This window comes from Myodes glareolus, chromosome 8 (assembly GCF_982192425.1).
Source record: "Myodes glareolus chromosome 8, mMyoGla1.1, whole genome shotgun sequence".
Lineage (NCBI taxonomy): Eukaryota > Metazoa > Chordata > Mammalia > Rodentia > Cricetidae > Myodes > Myodes glareolus.
The window spans coordinates 101352911-101377132 of record NC_142033.1 but is presented as its reverse complement, the minus strand read 5'-3'; the positions used below and the strand labels follow the sequence as shown (position 1 = coordinate 101377132).

Sequence of the window (24222 nt, the reverse complement as noted above, 5' to 3'; positions counted from 1 at the left end):
CCGGCTCAGCCTGCTTTCTTATAAAACCCAGGAGTAACAGCCCAGGGTCACTCCCCACCCCCCCGGGGGAGCTGGGTTCTCCCATTTTAGTCATAATCAGAACACTACTCTACTCTATAGGCCGGTCTGGTAGGAGCGTTTTCTCTGTGAGGTTAGCTCTTCTGGGCACTCTAGATCTGTTGCATTGGCAACTGACCATGGAAGGATGACCATGTGTCCTTGGGGACACACAGACCATGTATGAGTTTTACCTGGGTTCTCCCCACCGTGCTATGGGCCCCAGAAAGTAGGTTTTCACATATGCCTCTGTCCACAGCTCCAGCAGGGACCTCAAGGGGGTCAGTGCCACTCAAGTCCTTGTTATATCACTGGAGTGATATACATGTGGGTACTGCTCCCTGGATGTGGCTTAAAACTGGAGAGTCCCCACTGCTGAGTCCTCTTGTCTCCCCCAGTTGTGTGACCAGAGACTTTTCCCGAGGAGCTGCAGCACACAGGGACACTCACCAGGTAGGGAGCCCACAGCAGACTGAGTACAGACACCACCCAAGTCCCACTTGGTGGACCATGAGCTTTCCTGGGGTCACTGACAGGCCTGTGGGTGAGGAGAGGCAGCTGCATCCCCAAGGCCACCCCAGCGTGGGTGACAGCGCACAGAGCTGGACACCTGGAGCACACTGCACAGCCTGCAGGCCACAGCAAGCTGGAGAGCATCCTTTGCAGATGCCTCAGCTGCTCTGAGCCTCCTCCTGGCAGCTTGGATGACTCGCAGCATTTATTGCTCACTCTGATGAGGAGGGGCCTGGTAAAACTGGTGGGTTTCAGGGTTGTCCTGAAGCTGTTTTGAGTTGCTTACCTTCCTGTTTAAAGAGCTTCCCTGTAGGGTGGAGTGCTTCAATCTCAGGAAACTATTACATCCCGTCTCCCCCATCATAGCCCCTGCTGTGGGCTGTGTCTGCTGTGCTTCAGTGCCGTGATGGCTTGAGGTGCGTGAGGGTATTCGCAGCCCCAGCATTTTCTGAAGCTTTTTGGGTCTGTGGCTACTTTGGCTGATGTGATCAGGGTCAAAGGATTTTGAAGGTAGGAGTGTGTGCTGCCCTGGCAGGCCGGATAGAGAACACTAGGCTCTGCTCGGTCGCCCAGAAACTGTTATGACAGGTGGAGGTGGCACTTGCAGGAGGAATGGGTTCTCATGCTTTCTACAGAAAGCTGCGTCTGTACTGGGGTCTCTGTGGAGTAGGCACAGAGGTGTGGCTGCCGTGTGGCCTCCAAGGACATTGCCTTGCATGGGAAGTGAGGAGTCTGTACTTACAGGGCCCCCGATGGCGTCTTCCCCTCCTCCCTGCCTAATGTATAACCTGGCCACTGGTTAGTCAGACCCTGGGCCCTAGCCTAGGAAGATGCATCACCACCTAAGAACACAAGTGACAATTGCACCTGCAAGGGACCTATCCTGGCTTGAATCTGTGCCAGCCTGTGAGGTACTAGCTTCTGAGTGTCTTGCTGTCCCAGTCCTCAGGAACCACAGATGGTCCTGCACCTCACCCAAGGCATGACCCTCTGCAGGGGTCTTCTTGGCCACCAGGTTCTTCTAATGGTCCAGACATTAGGAGGCAACTCAGCTTGCAATGGTTGTTTCTCATCTAGCTTGCATCCCGTGGCCGCTCCCTCATCCTGTCCCCCCTGTGTGGTGCCTGTGAGGTAGATGCTCTCACTTATCTACCACTCTTGTAGCACTTGGGAGAGCTGGGTGCCCCATCATGTCTGTCTGACTAACTCAGTGGGGAAATGTAAGGTTACGGCTTCCACCTGAAGCTGGTGGCTGTGATGGTGTTAGGGCATCGCTACTGGTCCCTGATCTGCCACTCTGTCCTCTCCAGAGCCCTTGGCCATGGTGCCTGTCCTCGGCTGTCCTCAGAGTTTTATGAGAGGCATAGCTCTCTGCAGAAGGCACCTCCTCTGAGGGTGACAGCTGTCGCAGGTGGAAGTTCAGCAGCAGCTCTGTGGCTGTGTGGCTGGTGCACTAAATATAGCTGTGGCAGCAAGGGATACAGTCCACATCTTGTGGTGATCTTAGCCAGTGTGTCCCAAGAATGCTGCCAGCTCCATGTCTCCTGACCTGTCCTGTCTCAAGACACTGCGGGTATGTGAGGCAAAATGTCAGTCCACATGCGACTTTTTGCTGTCCACCCTTCCCTAGGGGGGTGTGCTGCCAGAAGCTGGGAGACCCCGAATGGCAAGGTAACCAAGAGCCAACCAGGGTTGCTCTCCAGCTGGCATCGAGGCCCTGCTCTGCAGGGCTTGGCATGCCGGCCAGCTCAGAGGGACAGCTGTGTTATCCCTGGCCTGGTGCCCCTGCAGCCTCCTTATTGGGCCCTTGGCCTCACTCTGGCCAGAGCCACTCTGTAGTCCTTATCCGCTGCTCTGGCCTTCTACTTGTAGACGGTTCTGTACATCTCAGTTACCTTGGGAACCGGAGGATTAGCTCTTGAGGCAGGTAACATGCCTGAGCTCAAACTGGGGCATTGGGGCCCTTGGTACAGCAAGATGAGCCCTGTGTCATTAGCCACCATAGTGCTCTGATAATGGTGGGCAATTCAGAGAATCTGGTGCACACTGCAGGGTACGGCTCTGAATCACAGCCTGTGCCCATTAGCTCGATGAGCCGTCCCATTCTGTCCTTTCCACAGCCAGGCCTTGCCAGCCTTGCAGCTGTGTCCCCGGGATCGGAGGATCAAAGCAGCCAGGACACCATGTGCGTGTTGGGGCTGTCTCAGAGCCCATTGACTCTATCCCCAGCCTTTCTGTCTTTTTGCCCAAAACAGGGCCGTTAACTTTCAGCAGTTTATGGAGCCTTCCCCCTGTAGATCTGGGGAGCTGGAGCTGAGCTGGGCTCTCTGGCCAACTAGTGAACTGGGGAGATGGCCTGCAACTTTGTCTCTTTGGTTGTATATGGCTTACTTTTTTGGCTGGGGATTCTTCTTCCTTCCTCCTCCTTCCCTTTCTCTGTCCCCCTCCTCCCTGCCCCTGCTCGTCTTCCTCCCTCTCTCTGGCCCCCTCCTCCCTGTCCCTGCTCTTCTTCCCTCCCTCTGGCCCCCTCCTCTCTGCCCCTGCTTTTCCTCCCTCCCTCTGATCCCTCCCTCCTCCCTGTCCCTGCTCTTCTTCCCTCTCTCTGGCCCCCTCCTCCCTGCCCCTGCTCTTCCTCCTCCTTTAATGGTGCAGGTGGGTCTGTTGATGGTGAGCCAGCAGTGCAGGTTCCCATGAGTTATCCCTGCCATCCATAGAGCCTGTCTGCTATGAGTCCTGACTGAGAGGACCATTCCTCAGTGTCCTGCACAGTCCCCTAGCTCCTGCACTCCATCCAGAGTTGTGAAATGTCCTCAGCTCCTCTGAGCCAGCCTTTTGTCTGACTTCTCTTATGCTTGAGGCCTTGGTGATGTGGAGCATTGTGTGTTCTATGGTCACCTCCATCCTAGACCAGCCCTGAGAATATTGTTCTTGACCTTGTGACTCTGGTCATCTGCCGGTGTCTTTTCCCTATAGGCCATCTTTAACACCCCCCCCCCACTGCATTCTGAGGTGAAATGGACTCTGTAAAATGAAATGTTTTAATTATCAGAGAAGTCAAGCAGAGTGGCCCTGTGCCAGGTTGGCAGCTGCACCCAGCACTGTGCCAGTGCATGTTCCTCTCCTCGTCAGGGTGCTGGGGTTCTTTCCTTCTTCCTGGAGAGGAATCACAAATGGAGCAGTCACCTGGGGCTGCATTGCTCAGAAGTGAGTGTCTGGGCCCTTCAGGCTTTCCAGGCTGCTTACAGCAGGCCCTACCCTCAGGCTGCATGGGAACACACTTGCTCTCTGCAGCCTGAGGAGGCCAGCCTCAGCCCAGCCTCAGCCCAGCCTCAGCCCAGCCTCAGCCCAGCCTCAGCCCAGCCTCAGCCCAGCCTCAGCCCAGAAGTTGGTCAGGTTTTTTTAATGACTTAATTTATCTTTATTTTATGTGCATTAGTGGTTTTAGTATTTTTATGTCAGTGTGAGGGCGTCAGATCCCCTGTAACTGGAATGAGCTACCATGTGGGTGCTGGGAATTAAGCCTGGGTCCTTTGAAAGAATAGCCAGTACTCTTAACTGCTCGGCCGTTATCTCCAGCCCCAAGTTGCTTAATTTTTTGCAGGCTCCAGATGTGCCGTGGAGCCCCTCCTTCCTGTCTTGTGGGACAGAGGATGGATTATTCGGGGCCTGGATGCGTGCCTGTGCCCTTATGAGCAGGTGTGCTCTCCGCGTGTGCTTGGCAGCAGCCCTTGTCGTTCCCTTGCTCCCTCTGTACACACTGCTGTCCTGGCTTCTAGGACTCGAGCTGCCTGCTCTGTGCGTCTGTCCCTGGGCTGCATGGCCTGGAAAGAGCCTGTTCCAAACTTTGTACAAACAGGCCAGTCTTGTCTCCACCTGTGAGAGCTGGCTCTGCCAGGGGGAGCAGTGCTTGGCACATTTTCCTGCTGGGAGCTCACCTTTCTAGGCTGTGTCTGAGGGGGTCTGTTGATGAGCATGGGACCCTGCCACCATCTCATCTGCTGCTTTCCCCACCAGTGGGCTAGCTCCTGTTGACCGCAGTGGACAGACAGCCAATATTGGCCACTGCTCCAGCCTGCCCTCCACTTGGGTCCTGCAGAGTTGTCTGGGGTAAATGTCAACACACTCACTGGCCTGAGGCAGTTGGACCATTCTAGATTTGACGGGCACCTACTCTGGGTCTGTTAGACCCTAGGCCCCAAGGTGTAGGTGGGAAACTGGGAGTCTTCCAGAAGAGGAGGTTGGGTCAGGAATGAGGAGCCGCTACAGTGCATAGTGCCTTCTGGGAAGATTCCTTCGTATGTGTGGGGGATGGGGCTCTGGAACGCACAAATGTTCCCAGTGTGGTCATGTCCTGTACACCAGTGACTGGTGGCGCTAATATTGTATCCCCAGCTTCTCTGGCTGGATCTATAGCAGCAGATGGCCCTGTATCATTTCAGCATCTTTAGAGTTGGTACCATGGCATGGCACACTGCTCAGGTGCAGGAGACCACAGGGTCTCTGTGGTAGGAATTTTCCTAGTCTATCTGAAACTGGCTAGGTGTGTCCTTCGCTATCTGGACACTTGGACATCAGGCCTGTCCTGTCCTCAGGGTGGCTCTGAAGTAGGAGCCTGCAGCGGAAAGAGGCCCCACTTCCCCAGCGCCTGGTTTCCACAGTGACCACTGCCTGAGTCAGAGCACCTGCCTGGTTTCTGCCCAAAAGTCAGGCTCTGGTCCAGCGCATCCCCGTCCACAACCCCACTCAGTGGCTTCCTGCCCTGGATTTGAGAGTGAGGAACTGGAGGGGTTAACCCTATGTGAGCTCAGCCTTTCCCAGCTCCATCTGCAGCAGAAACCTGGAGCTGCATGGAGCAGGTAGAGATGCAAGGCCCCCCCAGCAAACATTGCATCTGGGTGTGCAGAGGGGGTCGTAGGAGAGAGTCCTTTTGATGTCCCCAGTTTGAGTCTGCACTGGGCTCACCCCCAGAGAGACCTGAGTGGCCACAGGCCTGGGTCCCATGCTAGCTACCATACCAGCCACAGTGTATGGCCCACTGGTCCCAGGAGTGTCCATCCATGCTCTTTTCCTCCTCTGTAGCACCCCACTGGTTCCCAGAGAGCCCATCCTTAACCCTTTCCTTTCAGTGTCTAGGCAAGTGACTGGCCTGGGAGACCACTGCTGCAGTTTTGTGCGTGGATTGTGGAGTCCAGGCTCATTGCTGTATGTGGGCTCCTGGTTGTTTAAGCCATTGTCCAGGGTGATGACACAGGGAAATTGGAAGCTTCTGCATATCCATAGCCACAAGTCCAAATACCCGTGCATGCAACACCAGGCCTCTTGCCAACTTTACACTATCAGCATGACCTGCCTCTCGGACTGTCTCCTTCCTGTAAACATGTGTTAGACTTTTGGCAGTGCAGGGTAGGTGCCATCCAACACAAGACCACTGGTGTCTCTGTTGATCTTGGTCATGAACTAAAAATCCTCAGAGTGAGGTGGAGTCCCACACCTCTACTGAGCATGTAGTATCTGCTGTAACTGAGATGAGTGGATATGAACAGGCCAGCGCCCACATCTCCTCCCCAAGCCCCTCAGGGAGATGTGACAGCCACAGATATTCACCTACCCCTACCCCCAGCCACCAAGATGCCTTTTCATAGCTTCCCTATGGCTGGTTGGTCCCATCCCCAGGTCTCCGTGTTCTCCAAGTCAGCTCTCTTGATCCCCTGTGTGTTTTAATAAAAATGTCATTACTAGAAGCCATTGACACTGCTGGTGTGTGACACCAGATTCTACTGCCTATTGTCCCAGAAAATGATCCATTAGAGATAAAGCCAGCAGCTCAATAGTCTACCCTGGGAGCATCCTTCCCTGTTCTGGCTGCTGCTATCTTCGCTGCAGTCTCTGTCTGTGTCTGTCCCACCCACGCAGGCATAAGAGATGGGATTTCCCGGTGGAAATAGACAGGCTTCACTCTGTGCCAGCTAGGCCAGGCAAATGCCTGGCTAGAAGCTCCTTTTAGCTCAGATGAACTGAACCCTTTTTCTGCAGTGATCAAATTGGGGTACACAGAATCCTGTTCCCTCATATGGAGCTGTTTGCAACCCCCACTGTCTTTTCCATGTGTGTCAGATTCTCTGTGGCCTCTCCATAGAGTGGGCAGTGGGTGCCCAAATTCAAGGCACCTTGAACACCTGTCCAGGTTTTACTCTGACCTGTAGGGTCCCTCCTCTTGTGACTCAGCTGCAGTGACTTCTTTGCTCACACCAAGACGTCCCCTTGCTTATTCTCCAAGGTGTCCCCTGGTGTGGCTAGGGTGGGGGTCACCCATTCTTGCCTTTGTGAACACAAGGGGGAGGTGTCTCCCACTCTTGCCTGAGTTCCTGTTGCTAGAGGACAGGTGGCTTTGAACTCCCGCGTGGCATTGGTTTACTTCTCGGCAATGTGCTCTTGGGTCCCTTCTGCTGTCAGCAGTCCACGTGCTGAGACTGGCTCAGTCCTGCAGGGGCCAGTTAGCTCTTGCCATCCCCTGAGCAGCCCTGTCTCATTTCTGCAGTATTGTAGAGCTGGTGAGCTTGTCTGGGATGAGACCTAGCTCCCATGGTTGCAGATCACTTCTTCAGTCTTGCCTTGTTTCTACTTGGGAACACAGTCCTGCCTGTCCTGGCAGTCAAAGGCTTTTATGTGCAGTGACTTGGTGGTCTCTGTCTCTTTCTCTGTCTCTGTCTCTCTCTCTTTCTTTCAAGATCTCATTATGTAGCCCTGGCTGGCCTTGAACTCACAAAGATCTGCTGCCTCTGTCTCCCTAGTGCTAGGTTTAAAAGTGTGCTCACCATGGCCAGCTGGCTTGGCATTTTGTCCAGGTTCATGTCTGGAGCAGTTTCTAGGCAGCCCTGGGGATCAGTTCTCCAGTCTGGTTCCCCACTGTGGCGCTGGCCTGTCACTCGATGTGCCCCTGTTGACATTGTTTTTTGTTTGTTCTTCCTTTCTCTTCCATTAAGAAATCTTGGCCACTGCCCCTAAGTCAATTGATTACACCCAGCTTCCTGAGTCTATGGGCAGATGGTGCTGTGTCTCCTGTGGCCAGGGCCACAGCCTTTTCCAAAGGGAGGCCTATGACTTGGTACCTGCTTCTCTGATGGGCCCAGACCACTTGAGATTTTGTTTGCAGCAACTGACACACTGACCTCACCCTTAGAGCCAAGATGTTTAAACACATGAGGATTGATGTGTCGTCCAGTGATCATCAGATCTGTCTCCGCTGTCTTTGGCCTTTGTGTCTCAAGCAGAGGGCCACGTTGACCTGCTCCCACTGGGGCCTGGGCAGCTTCAGACTCATGAGGAGGGAAAGCCATCCTGCTAGACTGTGTGGACTGCAGAACAGGAGTTGCCCTGTTGTTCACAGTCCAGGGCTTTGTGTCTGAGGGTGGCCTTGACAAGTGAGCTCTTGGAGCTCTGGAGAGGCACTGCAGTTGAATCTACGGTAACATCCTGGGCTATGGCAAAAGTATACATGTGTGCGTGCATATGTCAGGGGCCTTCACATGACACATCGTGGCCTCTGTAGCAAGATGAAAATGCCCTGTCCCATTTCCTAGGTCTGTGCAGGTTGCTGTTGTCCGGAGCTCCTGCCTAGCACTGCACAGGCACTGTGGAGTCACCACCCTTATCCTTGGCTCAGCTGAAGGATGATCTCCTGTCCCCTGCTAGAACCATCAGTGGGGACTGAGCAGGATGGTCCCCAGCATGGTCTAGGAGCTTGGTGCTCAAATGAGGCTAAAGGCCTGGCAAGGTACCCCACCTGTGGGAGCTAGGCAGAGGCCACCAAGGCCAGGAGGCTTGGAGCATATTAGAGCAGCTGGGACACAGGACCTGTGGCTCACTGTCACCCTGGTGAGGGGCTCTGTGCGAGCCTGCTCCCCACCAGGCCTTTGTGCCCCTTCCTGACACACTCATTTAGTTTTTAACTGGCGAGGCTTTTGCTTATTTATTTTCATTGTTCTTGATAATAATTCTGAGCCATTAGAGGGGAAAATTATATTCAGAAACGCTGTTTCTTGCTTTATTTGTTTGATGATTTAGAGCGATAGAGAGCAGCACAAACGCTGGCTTTTATAGTTTGGTAATTATTCACATCCATCAGCCCTTCCGGGGGGATAAACAGAACACCGCGGAAATTGCACTAATAATGGTGGCCTCCTTCGTGGGCGGGAGGCAGGCAGTAGGGCAGGAAGGGAGACTGGTGTGTCCGCTGAGGCCTCTTCATCTTATTGCACCAGGGCTTAGCTGCTCAGTTCCTCCCATGCTGGAGGCCCATGGCACCCTGAAGCCTTGAGATCCCCCTACTTACTTGAACCTTTACTGTACCCTCAGGGCCATGTGCCATGTGTTCCCCTGATGGCCCTGGGATACCCCACTCAGCACCACTCAATGCCTGGCCCAGAGTTCACACCTCCTGGCCTCATGTTGAAGCACCTGGGGTGCCTGTGCACCCGGTTTGCTCCAGACCGACTTTCACCACATGGCTCAGTCATTCCCAGAGTCAGGCATGGTGGGTGCAGATAGGGCTGAGTCACTGCTCATGCCCCAGCACAGGTTTGTGGGTTCAATTTAAGGTTTGAGGAGGCAGGACTTGCCTTGGAGGTAAGGGGTCAGATCAGCTATACTTCCTGGAGACCCCAGATTTTGCTTCCCTCTAGATGTAAGCTCCCTTTTGCCCTTACTCAGGCTTATTTCACACAGTGTCACCACTGACTGGGGAGTGCTCACACCAGCACCCTCTCTCAGGGCTGCATCCAGACCATCACAGTTCCCCTAACCCTATGTGCAGGCACAGAACTGCTGTTCTGATGGCCAGTGCAGTCTCCGGTACGGTTGCTAGGGAGACCAAGTCTGTGGAACATGCTAGAGACACAGAACAAGATTGTCTCTGCTGCAGGTGTCTGTGAAGTACTCTGTGGACAGCAAAGGCTTTAGAACTTGGAGGTGGGTGCCAGGGGACTATGGGGACTGTTCAAAAGGATGCAACCTGCCTGACATGAGGTCTCTGGCCTGTGCATCTCCTAGGAGGCCAAACTTCAGAATCCCAGGGCCTTGAGTGACCTGCTTAGTGTCCAACTTGAAGCTTCCTATAGCCTCTGAAGGGCTCTCCTGGACCCAGTACACAGCCCAGGGCCGCTCAGTGTCCACAGAGCCCAGCTTGCTGGAAGCTTCTCTCCCATGCTGAAGCACCCGAGGATGTCTTGGGACAGGTGAACTGGCTTGGTCCAGGCAGGGATAGGCTTTTCAGCTGTTAGTGGGGACAGGGAGTTCACATGGAGCAGTGGGTGTGGGTACGTGTTTGTGTGCATCGACACATGTGGGAAGGAGGAGGTGAGGTGACCAGAACTGAACAAGAGAGCCTGGGTCAGTCTGCAGCACGACCATGTCTGTGCAGATGTGGTGCTGTCTGGGGCACAGCTGCTGGAGCGTGCTGCAGGGAGTGGAACCTTGTGGTGGGGGCACCTGCCTGTGCTGCAGCTCTGAGATGATGTCGTGGTGCTGGGTGACAGTGGTACACAGTTCCCAGCCCAGACTGCCTTTGCAGAGCCGAGCCTGAGTGTCAATGATGCCCCAGCAGAGTGCAGGTCCAAGGCTCACTGAGAATCTGCTCTGGAGCCCACAGGAGCTGTGGGAAGGTTCCTTCTGCACTTGGCTGTGGCCACCAGGAACTGTCCTTCATGATGGGCCTGGCCGCCCTGATTTCTGCAGCCTCCTCCAGGCTCAGCCCTGGACCCTCACCCCGGCCTCAGCTTGGAAATCATGGTGTTCCTTGGCTGTGGCCTGGAGGCTGGGCACAGTTTTTGTGGCCTCATCTGTCTGCAGTGAAGCATAGAGGTTCCCAGCCCACTGCTCTCTACCACCCATCCACAAGCTTGTCTCCCCAGGGCCACCCTTCTGCACCTCTGGCCAGTGGCCTGCAGGCTGCACTTCCCGATAACGCAAGGCATGTTCCAATGTATTAAACTTCCAGCAGCCGCCAGATTCAATTAATCTTATCTTTACAACTCCTAATTGCAGGCACTAATTAAGTGGAAGGTGCTGTGTACTGGGGATGCGGCATTCATCATTGCAGCCAGAACTGGGAATTGGTTCCTTCCAGGCCTCTTGTGGCTTCCCAGAAACCTGTCCCCCACCCCAAATGGCTCCCAGAATCATGGTGCTTTGAGCTGTACAGAACTTAGCATTGCTGCGTGAGTGATAAGAGACCTGGACAGAAGTGAGACCTCAGCTTGTCCAGACGTGGAAATTCTGGAGTTACCCTAGAACTGAGGGTGCCTGGGTTTCCTTGGACAGAGTCCTGGGGGCACATGAAAGTTCCTTATTGGGTCCTTTATAGATGTAGTGATGGTGGTGACTGAGTCTCCCACCACCTTTTTATTTCATTGGAAAACTCCTCGATTCTCAACTGTTCTGGGCTTCCTCTACCGTGGCTCCTATGTCTTCTTGTATCCAGCCCTGCCTGAAGGGTGCTGAGCCATGCTCCAGCCTTCTGTGTAAGACCCCCAGTGTGACAGCCACCATGTCCGAGACTCAGCCTGTGCCTGGCCTTGAAGTTTTCCACTCTGACTCCCTGCCTTGGGGGACAGCCGTGTCTGCTGTCCATGGGTGTGGACTGTGCTGGCCAGAGGTCCTGGACTCTGATGTGCCTCCCTTCTCTCATAGGTACGCCATTCCACCGGAGCACGGCAAGCGCCTGGAGCGCCTGGCCATAGGTAGGTATCTGAGCCCCGGTGGGACAAGGACAAAGATGAAGTGGGCAGGTGGCCCATCCAGGTGAATCTCACTGTGCCTGTCTCCTGGTCACACAACCACCCTGCAGTCACCCCTCTGAGCTGTCTCCTTGGGGTGATGGCAAAGCTTTGAGTACTGGCTGCCAGAAAGGAATGAAACAGCCAGGGCTCAGGCAGCAGAGAGTTGCCTGCTTGTGACGTGTGTGTGTGTGTGTGTGTGTGTGTGTGTATGCGCGAGTGTGTGTGGTGTATGCGTGTGTGTGTGTGTGTATGTATGTGTGTGTGTATGTGTGTATGCGCAAGTGTGTGTGTATGCGTGTGTGTGTGTGTGTGTGTATGCGCCCGTGTATGTGTGTCCTCCTAAGGACTGAAGTGACAAGGCCTCTGCCACCATGCCCAGCTCACCCGTTTCTTTGTCAGGTGTAAGTCTGTGTGTGGGAACTTCAGGACACGCATATTGAGAGGCGTGAGTCCTGACTTCCTGAAAGGTCTGTCTGTCCTTTGTCATCCTCAGAGCAGCCCTGGCACAGACTGTCAGTACTGAGAGGGACTGCTCATGCAGCCTCTCTGATGGCCTTGGTGGGCAGTCAGGGCTACGGCAGCCCTCGGTGGGCAGTCAGGGCTATGGCAGCTCTGAGTTTTCTGGAAATTCTCCTCAGCCGTGCAGCCCTCAGGAGCCATCTGCTGGAAGCCCATAGCTGAATGGCGCTCTAGACACCTCCCACTGCAGTGTTCACAGTGTGGGCATGAGTGAGGCCTCTCTGGGCACTGCTTCCCAGCCCTGCTGTGCCCAAGCACCACAACCTTGGTGACTGTAGACAGCCTTGCTTAGAGTCCTCAGACCATGGTCATAGCGAGTGTCCTGGGAGTTCTGTAGCCCACCCCTCTTCCTAATCTAGTGCAACAGCAACCCCCTCCTGCCTCTCTCTGAGGACCCATGAGATTGCTGGGTCCAGGGTGATCTAGGATCCTCCTGACTCAGGGTCTTTCACTAGAGCCATCTACAGAGTCCCTCCTGACCCTGAAAGTGATGCTGCAGGTCCTGGGGGGTTTCCTGAGCGAGCTGACACTACTTATAAAACACAAAGGAAATGTTCTTCAGCCACCAGCTCAGGACTTGGGAACCAGCTCACAGTTGCTACCCGGCCTCCACTGACAGTGACAGTGTCTCCTCTCTGCATGTGAGGTGGTTCTTGCTCTGTGGCCTCCTCTGGAGACAACAAGGCCAACCTCAGAATGATGAATGGTTAGGATTTCAGTGCCCTCTGTCTTCCCCAGTAGCCACATCCCCATTCCCAGGGCCGGTAGGGGATGATGGTGGCACCTTGCCTTCCCAGAAGGTGTTGTGCAGAAGCTGAGGAAGGGGAGAGCCAGCTGCAGAATTTCAGTCCTGAGGCTCAAGAGTGGTTGCTTCAAACATCTGGCCTGTAGGACATGGTGGTTCACACCTTTAATCCCAGCACTCAGGAGACAGAGACAGGTAGATCTCTGTGAGTTCAAGACCAGCCTGGGCCACTTAGTGAGACCCTGCCTCCAAAAGAAGTTTAAAGAACCAGAAGGGTGGGGCACCTGCCTGGAACCAGAGGAAGGACTGAGCAGTCTTCCCAGGGGAGTGGGGAGGGTGGGGACAGGCCAGGGAGGCCAGATGCATGACACAGCAGTGTCTGCAGGAGGCCACATGTAGCTCCCCCACAGCCCTGGCCTTGGCAGTCCTGAGACCATCTTTGGGCATGCACCACTGATGCCACCCACAGCAGAGTTGGGTGGAGTGGGCTCACGGTTAGCACAGAAAATGAATAGCTGAGCCGTAAGTGGGCATGCGGGGAGAGATGCCCGCGGGAGAGCACTAATGTGGGGGCGCTAATCACTTCAGATGCGAGCCTTTATTAGGGACCTAATGAGAGCCACTTAAGCTGTGCATTAAAAGGGGACGTGCAGCTGACGGTGGCGGCAGTCATAATTTTAACCAAGGCACTTCTAGCACCAAGAAATGGAAAGATGGGAACTTGGCCCTCTGGAGCCTGCTCTTCTAACTTAGCCCCCTGCCAGCAGCAGGGCCTCCAAAGCCCTGCTCACCATGCACCCATGCATGTGTCTGTGGGCACACACACATGAACATGTGCTCTTGAAGCAGAGACTGACTGGGCCATGCTGTCCTGGAGGCTGGGGCATTGTGTTTGTGTGGGCTTCTGGAAACTTCCTCAGACTGAGGCTGTGGGCCTGTTCTGCCATCACCCTCTGCTTTGCCCACAGCAGATTTGTGTGGCTCTAGCTGTGGTGGGGTGATGGCGAACAGGCATCTGATGACACACAGGCCGGTGTGGTGAGGAGCCGGTCTAGGGGCTGGGTGTGCCCTGCCTTGGTTGCTCCCTGTGCTGACCATCTTGGCTTCTGTAGTAATGGTTCTGAAAGGGTGTGGCCAAGTCCCAGCCTACCCTGGGCTTCTGGAGGGTTGTCCCCTTCCCACTGGGAACTGTACATTTCATCCCAAGGAGCCCAAGGCCAGGATCTGCACTGGGACCCCAGGATGTGGTTGAGCTGTGAGACAGCCATCCCTGCTCTGAGGCAAACGGACCATTTTCCTGGGGAAGCAAGGGGGCCACAGTGGAAACATAGGCTGCTCCCTGTCCTGAGCTCACTTGTGTACTGGGGCCTCACTTTCTCCTCTGGACTACTGAGATGCTGGGACCTGGAGGCCGCTCATAGGTGACTTGACTTGTCTCTTGGTGCTAACCCTTAGTCTCAGTCTTGCTCCCGTGAACTGCCAGTACTCTCCAGGGGGTGCCAAATGCTCTCTAGGCCACCATGCCCACCTATATGGTTCTGGGGTACTGACCCCCAGAAGCTGTATGCTCAGGTCACCTGAGAGGTTGTCCTGTGAACAGGAGGGACTCCTAAGAGCTTGCTGGAAAGGTGTCTGTTGGGCAGTCACACGAGTGGCAGTTGCTTCTGTCTTCCACACTTCTGGGCTGCAACGTGCTGCAACTCACTCCACTGAGCCCAGGACTGAGGTCCCAGCTCAGTCCACTCCCCAGGACGAGGCCAACAACCACTGTTCCCCACACTGGCACCCACTCTGACACTGCTCTCCTTCACTCCAGGCTTCTTCCCTGGGAGCTCACAGGGCTGCGATGCCTTCCTGAGGCACAAGATGACACTTATCTCTCCCATCATCCTGAAGAAGTATGGCATCCCCTTCAGCCGGGTATGTACAGGTCCCAGAAAAGGTCCTAGAATGGTAACCACCACTAGTCTGGGCAGGTGGCCTCTCATCTTCTGCATGGGAAGTGGGGGAGGGCACAGACAAGTGTGGGTTTCGCAGGGTCTTCGCTGTCTCCAAACCACAGAGCCCTTTGCCCAAGTGCAGATCCCTGACTGTCTGGGCCACATCTAGTGTTAACTGCTTACAGCCAACAGGGTGGCTAGTCACAGGAAAGGTGTTCTGCTAAGCAATGGGTGGCTCAGCCTTCCTGAGCATGGAGACTGAGCTCATTCAGTGTGTCGACTTAAAGGCTGTAAAGGAGGGGTCTGAGGTGGGTGAGTCAGCCCTGTGGCAGCTGCTATGGGGACAGGTAGCAGTGGGCTTTCTATTCTTGGATTGACAATTTTGTATACCTGGGACCTCAGGTTTCTTCAGGCAACATGGGGCACATCCCAGTAGGGAAGGCCAGCCCAATTGGGCATGCATTGACAGAGGACACAAGCTGTGTGCTCTGGGGATGAGGGAGGGAAAGGGCCCTTGGGACAGATGTTTCTAAAGTTCTCTTTGAAGAGCAATTTGTCAGCCCAGGAGCGGGTTCTATGAGACCCCTCACTCCATGCTCACACAGGACATCAGCATGTTGGAAATTGTTCCTGACATTTCAATCAAGGCACCCGCAGCATCGCTGTGTTCTTCCTGCTGGTGCAGCCTGGAGGCTGCTTCCGGCTCTGGCTCTGAGAAGCAGAGATTCCACTGTGAGGTGACAGCGTTGTTGCTTGTGGAAGTGAGAAGTGTCTGCAACCAGCTTGTGGGGAATGTTCTCCAGGCTAGTGCTTCATGTACAGGGACCTCCGTGTACAGAGTAAATGCCTCGTCCTTCCCCCAGGCGATGTCTCAGCAGCACCGTGGATTGCACATATGGTGCCCAGCCCCAGGCAGCCGGCTCACAGGGGCTGCTCACACTGAGAGCTATGCTCCCCACACTGCTGTGCTGCGTGTCTGGGACCTGCTTGTGGGTGAAGGCATTTGTCTGGCATCAGAAGGTAGCTGCCCCGCCTGGGGATGGGACCTAAGGGCAGAGCAAAGGCTAGAGATGAGCATCCTCTCCTCCATGTGCTGCGGGTCTCCTCATCAGAATTCCCGTCACCTTCCCTGTAGATGAGCAGCTGCGCACTGCACTTGTGAGTCTGTAATGGTATTTACTTTTAGAAGGGAAAACTGATCAATAGCCAGCTTGTTAATAATTAAGAGTGTGCATTTCTGTAATCTGCCATCGACTTCCTCATCTGCCCCGCGTCTCCAGCTCTCTCCCTGACTGGCGCCGGCCCTGACTACTGTGACTCTGCTGGGACAACAGTGAAGGGAGGCAGCTCAGCAGCGTGGGGGACACAGTACCTGTGATGTCTGTGACAGGAGCCCAGCAAGCCTTTCTCATGACTGATGTCTGCCCAGGAGGCCGAATGTGACAGTTCCTAGCATGTGCTCACTGTGAGTGCTGGACAGTGGAGAGCACCATCCAGCAGTGAGCTAGTGTCACCACCACTCTCTGAAGGAACATTTGTTAAAGCTCCAGACCTTCCTTCCCCTTGCCCACTTAGAGCTCACAATGAAGAGGCTGCCGGGATCCAGGGGCACACCTGTGTCTTACTCCACCACCTTTCATTGTGCCATGAGTGACTGTCACTTGGGCAGAAATTTTAAAACATAATGTAGCTGACTTCCCTTGATTGACAGTTAATTATTTGAAAAGAAAAATATGACACATTCTCCAGGGCAGGCTGCGGTTTTGATGGATTCTTTGAACAAGTGGCTGATGCTACAAGCCTCCCACCATAGTGTCCACTCTCTGCTTCCCAGAGCTGCCAAGAGGAATCCAGTGATGTGGACTCAGGCCTGTGTGGAACCCAGCTCAGCTACCCGGGGTGAGGGGCTGGGGGCAGTTAGAGTAGTAACCACTGTGACTTGAAGTGTTCAGAGAGAAGAAACCCCTGACACCTTCTCAGTGCGATCATTGAGCCACCAAGGCAGGCACCGTGGGTGGTGCCATCCAGGGGGACGCCCTGAGCCAGTGAATCTCCTGTGTGCTTAAGATAAGCCAGGGTGACCAGAGTCGCATAATGAGCCAGGCTGAGGGGCAAGGCCTCACCAGGTCTCTGGAATCTTCCTTCTTTGTTGCCACATGTCAAGCTCGGAATTGCAGACACCTGCACTCATGAGACCTTCCTGCCTGTGCAGTGGACGGTGAGGACCCGGCGGCCTTCGAGAGATGCCGTCCTTCTTCCTCCTGGGACCTCAGTTTCCCCACCCCAGAAGAAGCTGGCCCTGTCTGTCACTGCTGCGCTGTGATGCAGCCTGTCTCAGGGACTGAGCCCACAGGCCGGCAGGTGCTCCAGCGTGTTAGTGGAGCTGTGGCTGCTGGCCCCAGAACTCACTTCACGGTGATCCATATGCGTCAGTGGTGCCATGTAGGGCACTGTGCATGCAGGACATACTGCTTGTGTGTACTCCGGCCTGGCCTCAGAGGCTAGAGCAGTCGGTGGCCCAGTGCTACCTTGTGGTAGATGATATCCCTTAGGCTGGGTGGGATGGCCAAGCCATGGTAGCCGTAGTGCAGAATGGGGAACATTCTGCTTGCCCTGTGATCTTTGGTGGCCAGGGCTTGGAACCAGGTCTTTCCATGTAGTTCAGCTTAGTCTCAAACTGGTGACTCTCCTGCCTCAGCCAGCAAGCACTGGAATGACTGATGTGTTCCACCACAGCAGCTCTGCTCTGTGGTTGCTTGTTTGAAACAGTGTCTCACTGTGTGGACTGGACTAGCCTGGGACTCGAGAGCCTCTGCGTGCTGGCTTTAGAGGTGTGCACCACATGCTCAGTTCTCTCTCTTTCTCTCTCTCTAGCTCTCTCTTTCTCTCTCTCTCTCTTTTTTTTTTTTTTGGAGGGGGTGCAGTTGAGACAGGGTTTCTCTGTGTAGCTTTGGAGCCTGTCCTGGAACTCGCTCTGTAGACCAGGCTGGTCTTGAATTCACAGAGATCCTCCTGCCTCTGCCTCCCAAGTCCAGCTTTCTTTCTAAAAAGCTCTGTTTATGAATGTTGTGGCTGTGAGTACTAAAGGATACATGCTAGGGTCTGAGGATAGCCCATAGGAGTCAAGTGTGAGTGTGAGGCCTGGGGACATGCTAGGGTCTGAGGATAGCCCATAGGAGTCAAGTGTGAGTGTGAGACCTGGGGACATGCTAGGGTCTGAGGATAGCCCATAGGAGTCAAGTGTGAGTGTGAGGCCTGGGGACATGGCTAGGGTCTGAGGATAGCCCATAGGAGTCAAGTGTGAGTGTGAGGCCTGGGCACTGAACCAGGTTGTCAGACCTGGCAGCAAATACCTTTTAGCGCAGAATCATCTTGCGAGCCCTAAACACACATTTTTTTTTTTTTTAAACCTGGCAGGATCCCACAGGTTCCTAAGCTCTGTGCCCTTGCTGAATCCACAAGCTCATCACAGGGCTCCAGTAGCTGAGGGCCGCCCTCAAGCCAGCGTTGCCCACTGAGTTTATCGTTCTCCTCTGTAGATCACACAGGAAGCCGGGGAGTTCATGATCACTTTCCCCTATGGCTACCATGCGGGCTTCAACCACGGCTTCAACTGCGCTGAGTCCACCAACTTTGCCACGCTACGCTGGATTGACTATGGCAAAGTGGCCACACAGGTAGGTATGACAGCCGCCTCAGGTTCAGTGGGTGGTGGGGACAGCCTGTACTCACGCGGGTGTGTGTGCCCCCGCTGCTGTCGTGTGCACAGAGGCTGGTGTTCAAGGAACCCGATCTTTAGTTTTTTATTTCTTTTTTCTTTTGATTTTTCGAGACAGGGTTTCTTTATGTAGCCCTGACTGTCCTGGAACTCGCTCTGTAGACCAGGCTGCCCTCATATTCAGAGATCCATCTGCCTCTGCCTCTCGAGTGCTGGGATTAAAGCCAGCCACCACTGCTGGCTCAGTTTTTCATTTCTTAGTGCCCCACAGGGACCACTTCTCTGGGCAGTGCTGCTCTGGCAAACTGGCCTTTGTTGTTGAGCCAAGTTATTTATTAGTTTTAGTTTTTGAAATCAAACATAGTCTGGCTTGATCCTGCCTCATCCTTCCTAGTGGTGGGACCACAAGATGTCCCTGTGCCCAGAATGGGGCCATCATTTAGCTTTTTATCTGTGTTGCTACTTTCCTTGTGCATGTTCATGTGCACGTGTGTGCATGTGTAGTCTGCTGCCCCTCGTCTTCCTGTGTAAGGCAGGGTCTCCTGACCATGGCTTTGGGGGTGCCCCACTAGTCCCTCATTTCACTGGCATGCACTAGTACTTTCAACTTTCTGTGGGTTCTGAGGATGGAAATCAGGCCATACCCCATCTTCCCCACTTGCTTGCTACCTTCACTCTGCTACATGGGCATTGTTTCCTTTTGTGGCTGGTCATGAGGCCAGAGCAGGTGCTCGCTAAGGACATGACATGAACCTGGTGACCTGCTCCAAGGCCGCTGAGGCTGGCTTCAGTCTTCATGAAACACTTAAGTCTGGGGGGAGGTGACATGACCCAAGATTGGGACCTGTGTCCGGTTTTGATTGATTAGACACCTTGCATGCATATCCAGGACTGGTGGGATGGCAACTGAGATCATTTGCACCTGTGGCAGACTGAGCGGTGAAGGCCGGGCCTAAGTTTGCAGGGCTGTTTCAGATACAGTCACAACAGGAACTGCCCAGATAGTGAAAACAATTCCAGGCTCAGCCATGTGTTCACAAACAAGCAGCATTTGGAGAGTGCTGTCCACAATGGCGCCATGCTCACATTGTTAGGCAGCATAGCATGAAATTAGGGAACAAGTGGCCCGCAGCACCGCAGACCAGCTAGGGACAAGGCAGGGTGTCTAGCACAACACCCTCTCATGTGCACCCGGCTACCAGGACAGTCCTCGTGGTAAGGGGATACACAGCCAGCTGAGGGTGGACTCTTGGCCTCATGGTGGGGAGTGGAGACCAGGACTTACTTCTCTTCCGCCAGTGTAGACACAGAGGCTGTGAGGGGTGCTAAGCCATGCAAGGCAGGAAAGGATCTGAGTCCCAAGGCATCTGGGCAGGCAAGTGCTTGTCTCTCCTGTCTCTCTCCAGCCTTTTGCCTCCATCTCAACTGTTCCCACATGATGGTCATAGCCCCTCTCCCCATCCCCCAGCCTGTGCACAGTTTGTGTCCTTTTTATCCTATTCCCATTCTCCTGGGACCTCGCCCATCCTCACACATCCTCAGCAGCAGTGGGGAGCTGCAGGCAAGCTGTCTTTTCCCTCTCCTGCCCACTGGCAGGTACCACTTTGCATTTTTAATGGCTGGAGGGTGTAGAACAATACATGGTCCATGGTAGGCACTGGAGCTTCTTCTTTGTGTCCCTAAGGCACATCGGCTACCAGCATGGGAGTCATTCACCCCTCACTGTAGTGCCAAGCCGGGCCCTCTGCGCACCCGGGCAACCCAAGTCGCCCAGGAAGTTGCTTGCTGACTATGCTAGTGAGACCTTGGCCTTGCCTAGCGCTGTGCATATCCCCATGCCTTCCCCTTAATGAGAGGGGCGCTGAGGGCCCTAGCCCTGAAAGGGGTGCCAAGGCAGGTAACGGGAGGGGGGTGGGATTGGGGAGAATGTGCATGCCCCCTGCAAACCATGTGTAGGAGGGGAAGGAGCCCTCTGACCCACTGCCTGTGAAGTTCTCAGCAATGTCATGCTCAGTCACACAAGCAGTGTGGTGTGGACTCCATGATGAAGACCGTCTAGACTAGGGAATCCAAAGGCAGAAGTGGGGGTGCCAGGGCTAGGGAGGGGACAAGGTGTCCTGGTGGGGCTATCCCCTGGTGGCCCAGGGGATCATCCAGTCACAGCCCCAGTTGACGTTCCCCAGATGCATGAGCACCACCACTACTGTGTGGAATAGGTGGAGACATACAGACTGTCACAGGCTGAGCAGTTATGGTACCTCAGTGAGGAATTTTCTAGAGTATACACATGTGAGCTCAAACATTGTAGGAGGCTCAACTTTGTCCTGAGGACAGGGAAGAGGCCTGGTATTGGGAGATCTAGGTCACCAGGGGCACATCCCTTGAGTCAGCTGCAGCAACTCATGAAGCCTTTGCAGAAAGAAGACCATCTCACAAGTCACATTTCCTCTGTCCACTTCTGTCTTGGCACAGGTGCAGTGTGGTCTCACAAACAGAAATGGCTGGAGGTCTCCCCAGAAAAAGTAACACACATGCTCAGGGACTATCACACTGCCATCAGATGAGTTCTCTCATGGGTCCTACCTTAGTGGTGGAGAGGTGACCCAGTGGTCTGACTTCAAGCGCAGGTCATGGGCTTTGAGCCTCAGCTCCTGCTTCTGCCTGGGACAGGGCAGGCCTACTTATCTAAACTTGGTAGGAACCGGCTCTCTGGAGAGATGGTGTCAGTTGGTCTTCCTGGACCCTCCTTCTGTGGTGACAACAGGACGTTTGGGCGTGGCCCTGGTTATGGTGGGCCCCTCCAGAGCCCTTCTGTGTGCAGCATTATGTGCGGCACCAGCTGTTGACAGCAGAGGTTTTTTGTTTTTGGGGTTTTCTTTGTTGTTGTTGTTTGGTTGGTTTTAAGATGAAGGTTGAAAGTCAACCAGATGGACAGTGAGTCTTAGCGCAGAGACTTGCCCAGCCCCAAGGCCCTAGTTCTGTCCCCAGCAGAAAGCACGCATGGTGGTGCACACCTGCCACCCCACCTTCAGGAGGCAGGATCAGGGAGTTCAAGGATGCCTTTGGTTACATAGTGAGTTTGAGGCCAGCCTGGGCTACATGGGAGACTTGTCTCAATCAAAATCCCACAGCCCTGTGTCAGGTGTAGACCCTTCAGGTCTTTTCCTGCCTTGTCAGCACCATCCTTACAGAGAAGCTTCAGAGCTGCACCTGGTGCTCACATGGAATCTTAGCATCCAAGAAACTAAGACAGGAGGATTGCCATGAGCTTGGTCCCAGCCTGAGCTACAGAGCATGACCCTGTCTCAGCAAAAATGAAACAAAGCTAAGAATCCAGAAAGTTCAGCACCCCACCTGGATCTCTTTGCCTCCCACATGTACAGCAAGAGCCTTGAATGAGCTTGGGGCAGGGCTACTAGTGCCTGGTGGGGCCAGAGTGAGTGCCTACCAAGTCCCAGGCATTTCTCTATGCTCTCATAGAGATGGACCATTCCTGGCTCCACGAAGTCAGCACACTCTCTAGCATGCTCACCCTGGGCTGACAGACAAGGACAGACAGGCCAAGCAACTTAGCTACTGATGCACAGCAGGCACCATGTCCATCATGCTCTCCAGGCTTCAGACCTCTTCAATGACATGCATATGGGTGGGGGGTGAGCCTCTGGGGGTGCTCAGGTCAACGCCCCCCGTCAGAGTTCTCCAGGCCTGGAGACATGTACGGGCCTATGGCACAGTCTGCCTGCCCACATTGCCAACCCTGGCAGACTGAAGCAGCCTTCCCATGGCTAGGTCAGGAGCAGAGAACCAAAGGGGCTCTCCAGGGAGGGGTGCCACCTGTACAGCTTTTTTCCTCTTTGCTCCTCGCTGGCTGCTGTGTCAGCCCTCTCCTGGTCACAGGCCACATACTGCATGAGAAGCTCAGCCCTGGCCTGCACACTTCAGAAGAGGCTCCTGTTGGCAGGACTCACCAGAACTCCACCAGGTTTAGCTGTAGTGAAACAAGGGTTGTGGTCGAGAGCCTGGCTCTGGCTACACACTCAGAGGCTTCTGTCCCTTTGCAGTTCCTGTAGCTGGATGCCAGTCCTCCCAGGAATGCTTGGCATGCCTGAGGGAGTAGACATGAGGTTGGGAGACCTTCTATAGAGTTTGGGGTCAAAGTCTGGAGGTGGCCATTCGGTGTGTGTCACCATGCCCTTGTGGTGAGCTGGTAGCAGCAGTCACTGGGTAGAGAGCACTGAGTTTACTGACCCGTTGAGAACCGCCAGCATTGCTCCCTGCTGTCAGTGAAGTGTCTCCCAGGCTATGTGATTAGCTGTGGCCACCCTGTCTCACTGACCTCTGATTTGTGCCATGGCAGAGCTGTGTGCACAGGGCTGGCCATAAATTTGTCTGTGAAATGGGTTTCCCTCTTGTTCCCTTTCTCAGTCATCATGCCTTTAAGCACATATGTGCCCAGAAGACCCTGGAAGCACCAAGGGTCCTGTGCGGGGAGGGGAAGGGTCTTAAAAGGCAGCCTAGTGTGGCCCCTCAGCACTACGTATGGCCTTGTCATTCTCTGTGGGGTATCCTAACTCTGCACCTCATGACAGGAGTTTCCACAGCCCTGGCAGCCACAGTGATCCCAAGTGTCACTGGGGCCCCTGGCCGCGGAGGATCCTGCTGATAGACTCCTGACCCCTGGCAGTGGTTCCCCAGTAAGTTGAGTGCAGAGTAGATCTTGGACACAGACTCTGGACACCCTGACACTGTGTGGCCTGGGCATTGCCACCTTGTGCCTCAATTTCCCCAGGAGTAAAGTGGGGCTCCAGGGGTGTCCATGTCAAGGGATATTAGGGTGTTCTGGGCTGCCTTGGGAGGCCCTTGGCATGGCAGTGCCAGGTTTTTGTCTTATTGTGGCTGCACTGAGGTTTGCAGAAGGCCAGAACTGAAAGGACCCAACCAAAGAGCAGTGCAGAGAGAATAGACAGGCCAGTGCCACCATTCCCTGCTTATTGTCTCTTGTGCCCCATGCCTCCTAGGACAAGTGGTCCCTGTGCCCAGAGGAGGGTGGGGTACATATTGTCATGGGTGCAGTGCCACAGGAGAGGCTTCATGACTCTGGTGTCTGCTCGGGGGCATAGACCCCACCAGAAAGCACCGAGCTGCACCTAATGGTCCTGTGCACAGGTTCCTGTGACTCCCTAATGAACTGGACTTTCTGCAGTGCTGGTAATCACAGAAGAAATGGGCCAAGCACAGCCAGAGCTCTGTGCTTAACCCTTCGCAGGCTGCAGCATCAAGCATAAGACTCTACAGTAGTGTCCCTCACAGTCACCGTGCCCACCTTCCTCTGCTGGGGCACTGGTGCGCGCCTGTCATCCCAACACTCAGGAGGCTGAGGCAGGAAGATTGCTCCAAGTAAAGGCCAGACTGGGCTATTTTAATTTTTTAAAGATATTTTTGACCTGGGAGACCATGGTGCCATTGAGAAAGAGTGAATGTAACCACAGCCAGCTGACATGGTCCCATGGTTTGGCAAAGTCCACCTTTAAGGATTGACAATCCAGGCCTGAGCCGTGGGTCCAGAGGCTCAGTCTCCATCAGGTCAGTGGGGGTGGGCAATGCCCCGTCTGCGGCCTCTGGTGTGCCCCTACCCTTGCTACTAGACTCCAGGCCAGGAATTCACCTGTTCACACTGTGGGACCCCATCTTCAGACAGATCTGGAGCTCCAGAGAAAGTGGGAATGGTGAACCACTTGGCTTCGTTTTTTTGTTTGGGGAGGAGTTTGGGTTTGTTCTGAGTTTGGAGGCCATATTGGACACCCCAGCAGGGATAGGATGCCTGTGGGCAGGGATCCCATAAGGTTGTGTTGTTTATGTGAAAGGGATATAGTACACACCTAGGCAGGAGGGTAGGGACAGTTAGACCAGAACATGTCCAGTCACAAGTGACCATGGTGATCAGCTGGGTGATGT

The 24222-nt window shown here is 54.4% G+C and overlaps 1 protein-coding gene across 3 annotated transcripts in view; it reads left to right on the top strand.

Moving 5' to 3' along the window:
• The window catches only part of Kdm4b (lysine demethylase 4B), a 73701-nt gene that overhangs the window by 26674 nt on the left and 22805 nt on the right, over window positions 1-24222 (top strand). For all 3 annotated transcript variants that reach the window (XM_087909278.1, XM_087909277.1, XM_087909276.1), the window contains exons 7-9: window positions 11257-11306; window positions 14426-14529; window positions 18089-18226. In XM_087909278.1, the coding sequence (XP_087765404.1) occupies window positions 11257-11306; window positions 14426-14529; window positions 18089-18226 (292 nt within the window). The remainder of the gene's footprint in view (window positions 1-11256; window positions 11307-14425; window positions 14530-18088; window positions 18227-24222) is intronic.